The 14,303-nt window shown below is 43.5% G+C and overlaps 1 protein-coding gene across 3 annotated transcripts in view; it reads left to right on the top strand.

The window, feature by feature from the left end:
- CAPN15 (calpain 15) overlaps window positions 1-14,303 on the top strand; it is a 112,807-nt gene that overhangs the window by 42,467 nt on the left and 56,037 nt on the right. For 2 of the 3 annotated variants that reach the window (XM_043975686.1, XM_043975688.1), the window contains exon 2: window positions 80-388. The exons of the other annotated variant lie outside the window; for it this stretch is intronic. In XM_043975686.1, the coding sequence (XP_043831621.1) occupies window positions 213-388 (176 nt within the window). In that variant the 5' untranslated portion in view covers window positions 80-212. The remainder of the gene's footprint in view (window positions 1-79; window positions 389-14,303) is intronic. 3 annotated transcript variants of the gene reach the window in all.

Genomic DNA, 14,303 nt, shown 5'->3' on the forward strand with positions numbered 1-14,303 from the left:
TTTTTTTTCTTCTTTTTTTTCCTTCTTTTTTTTCTTCTCTCTCTCTCTCTCTCTTTCTTTTTTTTTTTACTTTAATCAGAATCGACCTCCCTTTCTCCAGTGTTGGGAACTTTCTGCCTGTCCATGCCTCCAATCCTCACCCTTTCCACCCGACTACCCACGCCTGGACCTAATCTGGGATAATTCTTGGCTGGGCCCAGGTTGGGGGTAACATGGGGAGCTCAGCTTCCTCGCTGGCTGCAGAGACGGAATCAGACCACGGCTTCACTAGCCCATCCTATCCCGGGCACCCGGCTACAGGCTGGTATAGGAGTAGCCACAGTGGTCCTGTGTGGGAAAGTGCCCTAATAACACGGCAGCACCAGCACTTACATCCCCGGGCACGAAGGTAAGAAAGTAAGGGAAGGAGGCTTACCGCATACCTCTCAACTGGCCCCTGGCCCCCAAGACCATGGGACAGCAGGACTGGAAACAGTTTAAGCCCTGGGGGGAGGGGGTCTGTTCCCAAAAAGGAGACCATAAAAAAAGATAGAAGAGGAGAAATTCCTCAGAACAAACCCCTCACAAAGGCACTTTTTGTATTTTTCTTTGTGCTACTTTTTCTTCCTTATCATCAAAGTATCTGTAGATAAACAGTATTACTATTTCTTGAGGGCTTGAGTATTGACTTATTTTCAGGCACCAAGATCACTGATGCATAGTTCTCCATTGTTATCTCCATCTTGCCCAGAGGAAGTCTGGGAACTCCCTAAGCAATACCCATGCTGTTTTTTCACTGGCTATTTTCTTAGGATTTTCCCACCAGAGATGCCTTTCAAGTCTTACCTTCCATTAATTTACTGGCTATTTTAAGTCTTCCCTGCTTCCCTCTTTCCCCAAACCATGCCATTTGGGGAAGTTGGTTCCTGGAGGTTATCTAGCCCTCTATTTCATCCCTGGCTAGTTGAGAGGTATGTTGAAGGAATCTGAATATGCTGGCCCTGGCTGATGAGGCTGCCATGTTTGTGCTCACCATCTGTGGGGGCTCTAATAAATGCCTGCCTTTTTTAAAGCTGCTTAGTGAGAGAGAGAGAGAGAGAGAGAGAGAGAAAGAGAAAACTGGTTCTACTTAGTGGGAATGCTTTTTAGAAATAGCAGCTTGCTTTCTCCAGTATTTGGGCACTGGTATGGCCTTATGTTGAGACTGCTTCCTGTCACTGTGTGAGCATTCTGACTGGACTTGTCTTGTTGATGTAGCTATCTTGCTTTTTCTCTCAGCTGCTGAGATCGTTGCATGCTACTCTTCAAGAGTTAACTGTTTGGACTTGATCAAATCTATCTCTGCCTTGTTTCCATGAAAAAATATTTTATTTAAGGATTTTAACCATTGATGGTTGGGGCCTTACATATCTCACTTTCTCTTTTAATTGGGAAGTTATGTTATTCATGCTCATCCATTTGCTCCTTTGTAAGGATAGCTAGAGTTATGCTTTTCTAGATTCTGAGGTCTTATTTCAAACCTTGGGAAGAAGCACAAACTATGAGCCCTCTCACCTCATTTGAAATGTCCTGTAACTGAGCACCGAGCCCCACAAGCCAGGCCCAGGATCAGCTGAGAATTGTCTGGGTGAATGTCCCCACAGCTGGAATCAATCACTTAGTCAACAAACATTTATTAAGTGCCTACTATGTGATAGGCGCTATTCTAGGTGCTAGGGATGCAAAGACATAAATAAAACAGTCTTTGCCCTCAAGGAGTTTATAGTTCATAGGGAGAGACAACACATACACACATAAGCATGTGTACAAAATAATGAAGGGGTAGGGTTGCTAGCAACTGAGGGAATCCCAAAAGACCTCAGATAGTGGTTAGTATTTGAGCTGAGCTTTGAAAGAAATGAATAATTCTTAGAGTCAGAGGTGAAGAGGGAGTCCATTAGGGTCTCAGAGCAATATTTCTGGGGAGTTTTCTTATAGCCCCTGATCTTGATCTTATACCTGGAGACCACTTAAACTAGACTGTGCTAAAGAGAAGAGTGATGTTGATTGGGGCTTCTTGGAATTTCTGAAGAGGACTCAATTTTACTTCTTTGAAATCAGTTCTAGGTAAAGCTAAGCCAAGAGAGGCTTTATCAGAAGTCCCCTGCTGTAATCAGGGGAAGAGAAGATACTCCTGGATTGTGTGTCATTTTAGAACTCCAGAGAAATATAGTGGTTTCTTGTCAAAGAGTATATTATTCTCAGCTATTATCTCATCAGCATTGAACCCCCAGTGTATCAGAACTGGCCCTGTGGTCCCACTGCGGACATTGAAGATCTTAGACAAGTGAGGGGCAGAAACAGAACAAATAGCCCCTGAGTTTCTTATCCTCTGTTTAGCCTACTGAGCTTCATTGCTGATATCCGACTTCTCTTTGGAGCAAAGGATACAGAGTGACTTTCAGAAGCGTCTGCAGTGTGTCATCTTTTCAGCCTATCTATCAAAGAACTTGCCGTTCCCAGGTGAAACAATGCAGAATGAAGTTTCAGCCAAACCTATGTTCTGTATTTGGAAATAAGTGCTTGTGTGTTGTTGTTTTTTTAAGTTTAATAGAAAGAGAAATGTTCAGCCCTGTTGGTTCTTGTTAGCTTGGCCCTATATCCTGCTGGTCCCTGGGGCCCATTGAAGAGGAAGGAAGTAGACTAAGGTACAGTCAATTTGAGGCTGCTGCAGTGTTCAGGGATTGATTTGGCTTTTCCTGCTGATTTCCTGTCTGTATACCCAGCCTCCAAGATAACATTCCTGCTGATCTTTCAAATGGTTCTCTCACAAATTAAGTACAAGCTCTTTAGCCTGGCATTCAAGGCCCATGACATTCTGACTCCCATCTACCTTTGCTCATCTACTACTCCTTTTCACATACTCTATGGGGTAACCAAACTAGACTACTCACTATTTTACTAATATGTTACCTGCTTTTTGACCTCTGTGCTCTTTCCTATACCATTCCTTATGCTTGAAGTTCCCTCTCCCCTTCTCTGCCTATTGAAATCTTACCTTATTTTTCAAGCTCCATCTCAGAGACCACCTGGCTTTCTCTGATTCCCCTCCTAATTGGAAGTAATTTGTCTTGTCTTTAAACTATTTTATTATGTACCTAGTACCTCATTTACTCAATTGTCTTATAGTCTGCTCAGAGGACCTGAGTTTAAATCCTGGGTCTGCTATTTACTAGCTGTGATCCTCGGTAAATCATTTAACCTTTCGGGGGCTTAGTGTCTGCTTTTATCAGATAGGCTGGACTAGGTACCTTCAGTGGTTCTTTCCATCTCTAAATCCTCTGTTTTTTTGTTATGTTTACTATCTATATGTATTATTTCTCTGTTAGATTAGATATCCTTGTCTCCCTAAAGGAGTTCTCTCAAATTAGAATGGTCTGCCTTCAGAGATAGTGAATTCCCCTTCCCCGCAAGTCTTCAAACAAAGGCTGATGACCACTTGTTGGGTCTGCTGTAGAGAAGATCTTTGACTGGACACTCATCGGAGTAGATGGTTTCTATGGTGCCTTCCGTTGCTGAGGTTCATTCAGAATACCTTATTTGCATGAAATAAATGGGTAATGTTAAATGTTTATTGAATGAATGAATGCATGCATGCATGCATGCTGTGCTTTGGTATAGAGTCTACATCTCCTACGGAATACAAACATTTTATGGATCTTTGGCAACAATGACAGTCTTAGCTATATAAGTGTATATATATTCCACTTAGCATGCTCATGTGTGTATTCCTGTATATATAACCTTGTCCCATGGACACTGAGGGAAATACATTTGTGATTGCATGGGAATACAGTGTTCTCAGAAGGGAGCTACATTTAGTCAAAAGTCAGTATATTGGGGGCAGCTAGGTGGCGCAGTGGATAGAGCGCCGGCCCTGGAGTCAGGAGTACCTGAGTTCAAATCCGGCCTCAGACACTTAACACTTACTAGTTGTGTGACCCTGGGCAAGTCACTTAACCCCAATTGCCTCACTAAAAAAAAAAGTCAGTATATTTCTTTTTCTTTTCTTTCTTTCTTTTCGGTGAGGCAATTGGGGTTAAGTGACTTGCCCAGGGTCACACAGCTAGTAAGTATCAAGGGTCTGAGACTGAATTTGAACTCAGGTCCTCCTGAATCCGGGGCCGGTGCTCTATCCACTGTGCCACCTGGCTGCCCCAAAAGTCAGCATACTTCATGGCTTCAGGCTAGCAAACAGATTTTGTGCTCCCCCGCCCCCCGGAGTAAAATTTTGTTCCCCTTGATATATTGATATGGCTAGGACTTGATACAGGACTGTAGCTGTATACTTCCTCTTAGTGAGAACTAAGTGGATCAGGTATCTCCTGATCCTTAAATGGGAGAATGGTAGGAACAAGGATGGTATTTAATCAGAGCAGTGGTCTTTGATTCCAGATTCTTTGACAGCTTTTGAAAGAACTTAGATGTATGCAGCCAGTTATACCCAGCACCCTTAACATGCTGACTTTGGTATGGGCTAAGTAATGAATATTAGTTCAGTTGATGTGACAGGTAAAGGCCAAGAAATGCTCCCTTTCACTGACCAAACCATACTCCAGCATGTATCTTTACTTGACTTCTGACAAAGATATTTGTTGAGAGAAAAGGGAAAGTGGTTGGTAGTTGGTCGTGTGTCTACTTATTGACTCTATTTTGCTTTCTAAGATGGAATGTTTAGGGAGGAAAGAAATCATAGTTTCAGTGTCCTGAAGATGTTCCAGGGTGTTAGGTACTCTTTCCTGGGGATACCTAGGCACCTACTTTCCAGAAAGGGAAGGAGAAAAGAATACCCCCCTGTTAAGAGGAAGAATATCAGGATCTAGGCCCTGTCCAGTTCATTTGACAAGGCATTGGTTAGAGAGTACAAGACCATTCTAATTCCTGACTCTTTCTGTAAACACTTTCTGGGTCTGCAAAACTTAAAAGGTGAAGTGGTGATGTTTGCATTCTCCATTGATCTCTGGCTCCTCTTCCCTTTATCATCTACTTTTCCTGAGCATCTTTGAGCCAATAAGATTCCTTGCCTTACTCTGTGGTTGGAGAAAGTTAATTATGAAGGGAGGGCCACTAACCATGCTCAGATCACTTTTCAGTGTCACGACTAGGACCTAGGCTCAAAAGAATTCCCACTTAGTATCAATGTGTCCTAGGCTGAGCAGAATTTACCAAGCTTGATGATGAGGATGGTGATATATATATACATTTGTCATTTTCCTTACAACGGTCCTGTGAGGTTAAGTAGTATAAGTATTATTAACCCCAATTTATAGATGAGGAAACTTTGAAAGGTGAAGTGACTTGCCTGTAATCACAAAACTGTCTGAGGTATGATTGAAACCTGTCTTCTAACCCTGTTATGTCATATTACCCCAGGCTGAAGGCTACATTGAGTCACTGTGACAGAGCAGGAAATGCCCTCTTGTTCATTTAAGTGAACATTTGATCATGTATTCATTGAGACGTTATTAGATATCACTGAAGATAACATTATAAGAAACTTATCACTGAAAAAACTGAGATTGAGGCCTTCCTCTGAACATGTAAGAGGAGAGATTAGATTGAATCTAGTCACCTTTCCTGTATGGAATTGAAAATCAAAAGGGCTTATTACATCTAGTGCTGGTTTTGTAATCAAAAGACCTGGGTTCAAATCCCACACCAAACATTTAACTCTGATGTGGTCAGGGGCAAGTCACTTAAACCTCTCAGAACCTCAATGACCTTACTTATAAAATAGGGCTATAATAATGCTTGCATTCTATATAGAGTGCAAGTTCTTTAAAGTTAGAGACTTGTGTTTTTGTTTTTCTATCCTGATAGATATTTGTTGAATTTTTAAATACCTGAACAGAGTTGTGTGGAAAACACTTTTTGAGCGTTATCTAAATATGAGTTATAATGACTGGATATAGGGAACTGTTTCTTCTTCAGGCATCTCTCTGTAGTCCTAAGGTATTCATTCAGAGACTGGACTAGACTGTAGATAGATTGCAGCATGCTGAGGGAGGAGGGTCTACAAGGGAAGGAGCTCATCTCTTGCCTTAGAGCTAATCTTGGATTTGGGGAATAACCCAGATTAAGTCAGAGAGTGTGGAAGGGGTAATCTAGGATTTTCATTCCAGTTGGAGGGTCAGTTTAGGTCAGAAGATAGGCCTTTTTTATATCAGAACTGAGACAGATTTTCAGGTCAGAGCATTCAAATAACTAACTTTTCATTAGTAAGATTTCTCATTCCTTGTGGCTTGGTTTGTTAAATCTTAATTTAGGTTTCTAAAGTAACAAATTCTGCCTGAAAGCATTTATTCAGTACCTGGAATAAAATTTTTGTGTGTATACATATGATATACATACACACACATATATATTGTATATACCTACATATATATGAACTATATATATTTAACAGTAAACAAACAAGCACATGTTACATGAGGTGTTGAGAAGTCGTCAGTACTAAAGAGGACGGCCACAATAAAATAACTGTACAGCCATTGTGGCCTTTGTAACGTTGAGAAGTTATCACTACAAAGGGTGCCATAGTAAATGTGTAGTATTGCAACATTGAAAGGATCTTGCTCATGGGGGATATTAAGTGGGTAGTCTTATGTCTGGGCGGATGATCTTGTCTGTTTCTCTGCCTTTCCCTCTCTGCCCCTTTTTTCTGTCTCTGTGTCTGTCTGTCTCTCCCCTTCCCCCCCTCCATAGGCATCACATCTCTGACTTAAGTTCGGGTGTCACCCAGGCCATTGACAGCTCACCAAGCAGCTCTGCCAGGTTGCTGTTCTCCTGGAGGCCATGGCAGCACCCAGTTGGGCCTTTCAGAGATTCATTTACCCATATTTGTCACAGTTCAACATAGCCTTGTAGAATATCCTAATTAGGGCATTTCTGGTCAGTTAGCTGATGAAACTCCAAGTGGTAGGCCTTGACCAATCAAGCAGGGGATGAGAGAGGCAGATGCCCAGGGGGAATTCTCCCACTGGCTAAATTGAGTGTGTGAACATCAGAAGAGTTGAAGTAATAAAATACATTTGATAAGCATTGAGTACGTGAGACCCACTTAGTTTATCTGTCCAGCTTGTTAACAGGTTAAAAGTAGGTTCTCCAAAAGGATCCAAGCACTCCTGAAATGCCTTTATAGGGTATTCCCCCTGGATTCTACTTCATACTACCTCTGTGACTTTGAAAAATGGGACCGAGAGAGCCACCTTGCCCCTTAAGAAGAAGTCTGTTTCTGGGGCTCATTTGGGGTAGGGCTTCCTAAGAAGCCAGCCCAGCCATCTTTTTTCCTTTGGTGATGAAAACTAACATGAATGTTAGTTTTAGTCCCAGCTCTGCCGCTCAGTGCAGGACCTCAGTTCTCTCATCTCCAAGATGACAACGGCTCCCTGCCTACCACGGCAGGAAGGTCAGCTTTTCCAGGCCATTTGCTGAGGTTGTTCTCTGCGGCCAGGGGTCAGATGGGATATAAAATAAGAAGAAAACACATCTTCCTTGGTGCTTGAGACAGACTGGAGTTTGGGATTTTAGGCCAGGCAAAGAAAGGCTTGTGAAAGAAGTTGAAGGGAACTTTCAGGGCCCCTCTGGATATGAAGGAGGCTCGTTTAGAAACATGACTTTATGGGACCCTCTCTCTGCAGTGCTTCTGTTCTATTTTGATTCAGAATCTTGAGTGACTAGGGACACAGGCTCATAATCACGTGCCGAGTCCTCATGCTGCTGGGAAACCAATGAGCTGGGAGCACCATTTTACCTGTTATACATCTGTGGAGACTGGATTATCATAGGAACATGGGCCATTTAGCCAGTCATACAGCTCAGTCTCTTACCTTTGGCTCCTAGACTAGGACCTACCTATGACTTTCCTTCTTGGGCAATAAAGCCAAGAGAGATCATAAACAAAGCAAAACTGGGTGAGTAGCCAGGCATTTGGTCTGGAGGCAATCTGGAGGGTCTGCCTTCCAGACCCTCAGTGCTGTGGGATGGGGAGTAGGGGCTTTGGTAGAACCTTGGCCCAAGGATGTATAGAGATAGAGAGAATGTTCCCTCTCAACACATGCCATGAACCTAAATGCTGATGCCCTTGTGGCTACATGGGCAACTGATGGTGGTATGTCCTGGGTAGATGATAATCCCTCCTTTGCATCCTGTCCGACTGAAAGGGGACCAGAGTAGGCGAGCCTGTGGTATTTTAGAGGGGTTGGTGACCGGCTTGTGCTTGTCCTGCTTGCTGCTCCCTAATGGGATGTTGGATGATGCGACGGTATTGTGATAGAAGTCCAGCAGTGTGAAATCCAGGATGAGTCTGGAAAGCCTAGGCCTCTTGGCGCCAGGTCTGAACTGTCTATCAGTGGCTTCTCTCTTCCACCCAGGGTAAGCAACAGGCTTTTAGTTCGTGTTCTTTTTTCTTTGCATGTTGACAGCTGATATCAATGTAAATGACAGTGTAACTGGACTTTTTTAGGGACAGTAGAGTTACCCTCTTTGGTTTAAAATGCCCTAGGCATGTGTTATATGAAGTAGAACCAGGTCTGAGTGGGATTCAGGAAAGATAAGTAGCTAGAAATGTCTGTGGGTAATATATTAGGTAGAGTCCTGAGTGATTGGAGGAGACATTTGAGGAGTTAGGCTGCAACCAGCGACCCATTTTCACCTCATTTTCCCTTGCCAATTTTGTTTAGCATCATGACACATTTGTCCTTTAGCCCCAGCAGAGCTAGAAGTAGTCAGCAAGGATCGCCCATGGGCCTGTTGGCCTCTTCCCTGTGGTAGAGGCCCTAGAGCCGATATATAACTGTCCTTGGGCTGAATCCAGAAGGTGCCTGGTTATTAATCTCTGTCATTTGGGAGATTTTGCACCTCCCATGATTTCAGCTCTTCTGACCTTTCCTCCTGCTTTGACTTGGAAGAGCAAGACCACTTAGTTTATTTTGCTGAGCTTCTCTGGCCACACATCCGTAACCTGCCTGTCGCGTGTGGCCCTGCCCAGCTCAACAGGTGAGATTTTCTGCATCTATTTCTTCCAGTTTCTTAAGCTGTGGTACTGTCTCCCATTCCCTTCTCCCCTTTCAGATGTTGGGGCAATCACACAAATGGACTGGGAAAAATAAGGAAGAGAGCCTGTTGGGAGCCACGGAGCCAGAGATTGGGATCACCCTCATCCCAGAGACTGATTGCCTCCAGACCAGATTTGTAATTGATGTCCATTGATGCAGGGGTAATAAAAGGTCTCCATCACTGGAGATTTTCAAGCAGAGACAGGTTGCTTGTCAGGAATGTTGTAGATGAGAACTGTGTTTCAGGCAAGGGCTGACCTAGGGGACCTCTGAGCTCTTTTCTAGTTCTGAGAACAAAGGTGGCTCAACTCTGGCCCTTCTCATGGGCTGCTTCTCTGTTTGTTTCAATGGGAGCCAGTCATTTAATTCTCCCCATTCATAAAATGGAGTTAGAAGCATGTCCCTCTCCTTAGTAGGCATAGTATGAAAAAGAAACTACAGAGCACTTTGAAGAAGATAATGGGCTTGCTTATTAGCAGCCTTGCTAATAGTGCAACACAATAACAAGTGATGTGGGGTAGCAGGAGTGGTTCTGGGCAAAGAACATTGGCTGATGGGATGCGGTGACTCATAGGAAAGGCTTATCATTAGCTCTCTTAAAGCTTTTTCCCATTTCCATTTAATTGTGGCAATAAACCATATGGCCATGTTATTTAAATAAAATAAATAAAGCTAAAGGAGCCTCCTTGGAGCCCTGGGATTTCATTCACCATAAAAAATGAGTGATAAAAGCAGGCTTGCGTAATGTGGGGGGAGGGGATGGGGCCAGGTGCTAGGTTTGTGCCTCTTTAGCTTGGATCCAGAGGGAGCTTAGCCACCTGGCTAAGCAGGGGTCTGCCTAGAAGCTGTGGACTTGATCAGAGAGAGCAAGGACTGACTCTCTTTGGCAAGTACTTCTTGAAAATACCCTATCATAGGTAGTATATAGCACATACCCCAAGCCTGCAACATGGTCTCTAGGGAGATATCTGTAATGGGCTCATGTGGCCTAACATGGAGGAAAGAATACAGGGAATAACAGCGCACAAGGGCCAGGTGATCTGTTGGGTCCAAACTGCCTTGGCTGATGTTCAGGATCTAAGTTCTTGTCAAGTCAAATGAGAGTGAAACCTAATTGAGCCTAGCACTTGTTGAGGATGGGGGAGGAGGGCATTTGGAACATAAATGTGATTCTACTTGACCTGAACCCTCTGATTTGGCAGTGGTACTGCCAAATGACCTGGAGATATTGCTTCTTCCCAAACTCCTGTTTGAAGGACTTGGGGCTATTAAGTGTCTGTGCATATTCTTGTTTTGTTTTGTTTTTTGGTGAGGCAGTTGGGATTAAGTGACTTGCCCAAGGTCACACAGCTAGTAAGTATCAAGTGTGTGAGGCTGGATTTGAACTCAGGTGCTCCTGATTCCAGGGCCAGTGCTCTATTCACTGTGCCACCTAGCTGCCCCCTGTCCGTGCATATTCTGCTAACGTGTTCCCTCCTCTAACAGGAAATAGTCATTGATTGGCTTTTTCATGCAGTTGTTGAGACAGGTGTCATGTTCCACCCCACAGGTGGTGGCATCCTGGGAGAGCTAATCAGTATAGGCAGGTGGATCCTGATAGGTGCCTCTCTGACAGTAGCTGTCCCTCAATATTTATTGAGCACCCACTGCTTGCAAGACAGGGTGGAGGGTGGGGGGTGAGGTGGAGAGGGGAATCTTTTGGGAACTGCAGGTTTAAACAGAAGGCCCAATTCATGACCTTGAGCAGACTACTTGAATGAAACTAACCAGTACTGGTAGAGATGAGGAAAAGATGGAGTAAAAGCTGGAAATTGGAACATGGGGGAGGGGGGAATCTGTTACAGTTCTCCAGCTGCTTGGTCCACCTGCTTTATTTCCATTATATTTTGGGTAATCTGTGCTCCAGAGTATAATGACTGTTGGCTTTCCTTTTGACCACTCTTTCCTCCACCAAACCTCTGGCCTATCCACTGAGTGAGTCAGAGGGAATTACCAGTGTTTTACAAGTTTATTTGTTTGACTATCCTTTTGCCTGTGCCTAATCCTGCAGTATAAATCTGGAGGATTTGGGTTCTTTACGCTTCCTCACAACAATGTTGTTTGTACTCTGAGACCCTGTCCATTAAATTTGGATGTGTTAGGTCCTTGCCTATTTTCCTGCCACCTTTGTGAGATGAATTAGAAAAGGTGAAAAAACTCCTTGGAGAATGGCCGTGTGTGAGTACATGCTGCTCTGCCATCTTCTATCTTTCTTGATTCTGTTCCCAGAACTTTATTATCTGCTCTCTCCCTTTTCTGTCCCTCCGCCTCCCAGCAAAGTAGTAATTGCTGTATGAGCAGAGCTGTCTCTGGTTTATTGATGCTTCCACAAAGGCAGAAACTGGGTCTTGGGCTTGTTTCGGCCTCTGCTGCACACTCTGCAGCAGTCTAAGAGCATTTACCCCATGGGAATGGGGCGGGGAGCACAGCAGCCCGGGGGGGAGGGGGGGGAGAGGGGGGGGAGGGGGGGGGCTCTTGACTGTCTCTTCCCCAGGATTAGGTGTTTACATGTTATGCCCCGTTGTGCCCTCATCTGACTGAGCTTCACTGCTCTCTCCATACAGAAGGCTGGATGAATTTCTTAGGATGGAAGTTAAGGCCAGGGACAACTGAGAGGCAAGCTAGCAACTGTTTGCTTGTAGATCCTGCAATAGTCCCATCTCCACTGGGTTGTTCCTAATGGCCTTTGGTGGTTTTGAAAGTTGGTTAGTGGTTGGGGGGACATAGGTGATTTCAGGCAGGTCACTTCCTCTTTGAAGACCTCAGTTTCCTCCTCTGTACAATCAGAGGGTTAGCACAGAAGAAGATGATAATTCCAGTTTCTATAGCTTTAAAATTTACAGAGCACTTTCAGTCCAGTCCATCTGGCATTATTAGTCACAACCATGTGCCAGACAGTGTGGGTAAATACTGGGGATACAGAGACAAAGTTAAAAACAGTCCTCACGATAACCCATGATGGAAATATAGGAGGAAACAGAGTCTCAGAGATGAAGCTTGTGGTCACACAACTAGTAAGTGTTTGGAACAGAATTAAATCCAATTCTTCTGACTCCAAAGCCTCCGCTACACTGTCCTAATGACACTTCCATAAGTTGGGTATTAATGACTCGCTTCTCTTCTCTCTGCAATGTCCAGAGCTTCCTTTCCTTTTAGTTTTGAGTAACACTATAGAAATTCATGGTTTATTCAAGACGTACATGAACTGATGCAAAGTGAAGTGAGCAGAACCAGAACATTATACAGAGTAATAGCAGTATTGTATGATGGTCACCTTATGAATGAATTAGCTCCATTCCAAAGGACTCACGATGAAAAATGCTAACCACCTCCAGAGAAAGAACCGATGGAGTCTGATTGCAGATCGAAGCTTACTTTTTTCACTTTGTGTGTGTGTGTGTGTGTGTGTGTGTGTGTGTGTGTGTGTGTGTAAGGAGGGGGTTGTGTTTTCTTTCACAACATGATTAATATGGAAATGTGTTTTGCATGGTTACACATGTATAAGACATCAGATTGCTTACTTCTCAGGGAGGGGAAAAGGGAGGGAAATGTTAAGGGGGCAGCTAGGTGGTGTAGTGGATAAAGCACTGGCCCTGGATTCAGGAGGACCTGAGTTCAAATCCGGCCTCAGACACTTGACATTTACTAGCTGTGTGACCCTGGGCAAGTCACTTAACCTCTATTGCCCCGAAAAAAACCCTAAAAACAAACAAACAAAAAATGAATGTTAAAAATTGTTACTACATGTGATCAGGAAAAAATATATTATTTTAAAAGAATTTATAGTTTAGTGGAACGAACATAAAACATGGAGTTAGTTGGCATGCGTTCAGATCTTAGTGTGACCACTTATTAAATCATAGGGTAGCTAGGTTGTATAGTGAAGAGGGTGCTGGCTTGGAGCCAGGAAGATGTGGGTTTGAATCCTGCCTCAGACACTAGCTGTGAATCTGGTCAAGTCACATAACCTTGCAGCTTCAGTTTCCTCATCTCTAAAATAGATTAATGGCAACTACTTCATAGGGTTGTTGTGAGGATCAGATGAAATAAAAGAATGCTTTGCATGCCCTTAAGGCATTGTATAAATGTTAGCTATAGCTTTTCATCATCATCATCATCATCATCATCATCATCATCATCATCATCGTTATAATATACAAGTCATTTCACTTCTCTGAGATTGTTTCCTCATCTGTAAAATGGAGGTACATCTTTTTTTTTTTTTTTTTTTTTTTTTGGTGAGGCAATTGGGGTTAAGTGACTTGCCCAGGGTCACACAGCTAGTAAGTGTTAAGTGTCTGAGGCCGGATTTGAACTCAGGTCCTCCTGACTCCAGGGCCGCTGCTCTATCCACTGCACCACCTAGCTGCCCCTGGACGTAAATCTTATACAACTTAGTGACTTCACCAGGATTGTTGTGAGAGCAGTGCTCCATGAGCTATGAAGCATTAATGGCAAAGTGGACAGAGCTGTGGGTTTGAAGATAGATTGGAAATCCAGTCCCATTTCCAATTCTTCCTCTCTTTCACCACCTGACAAGGTAGTTCTAATGAAAGCATCTTGGAACCTTTCTGTACTGCATGAATGTGTGTACCAGGCACCAACAAAGACAAGTCAGATTGGTTCTCAAAGAAGATGTGTTTTGGAGAAATTTAAGATGGACCAACATGCTCTTTCATTTTCAGACTTTTTGGAACATGATTGCTATTTGCTCAAATTAAAATTAAAGTATTTGGGAAACTAAAGGACTCTATATATTATTATTATTTTTGTTTTTAGTGAGGCGATTGGGGTTAAGTGGCTTGCCCAGGGTCACACAGCTAGTAAGTGTTAAGTGTCTGAGGCTGGATTTGAACTCAGGTACTCCCGACTACAAGGCCAGTGCTCTATCCACTGCGCCACCTAGCTGCCCCTAACTAAAGGACTCTAAAAAGAACAAGATATAAAGGGATTAAGGAGTCAGGGAAGGGAAGAGAGTAGCCAAAGACACAGCTGTGAAATGTCTCAGGGAGAAGACGGGACCAACTCACATAAAGCCAGATTTTGTTAGTTTGGGTGCTTTCCTTCTGCTGCTGTTGCTGGAAAACCACAGGCTCACTAGAAGGAAAATTGTCACAGGTTGTTGAGGCCAGAAAAAAGTATAATAAAGCTCAATGGGCAGAATGTACTTCTCAGGTGATGAGCAGGGTC

This window comes from Dromiciops gliroides, chromosome 1 (assembly GCF_019393635.1).
Source record: "Dromiciops gliroides isolate mDroGli1 chromosome 1, mDroGli1.pri, whole genome shotgun sequence".
Taxonomy (NCBI): domain Eukaryota; kingdom Metazoa; phylum Chordata; class Mammalia; order Microbiotheria; family Microbiotheriidae; genus Dromiciops; species Dromiciops gliroides.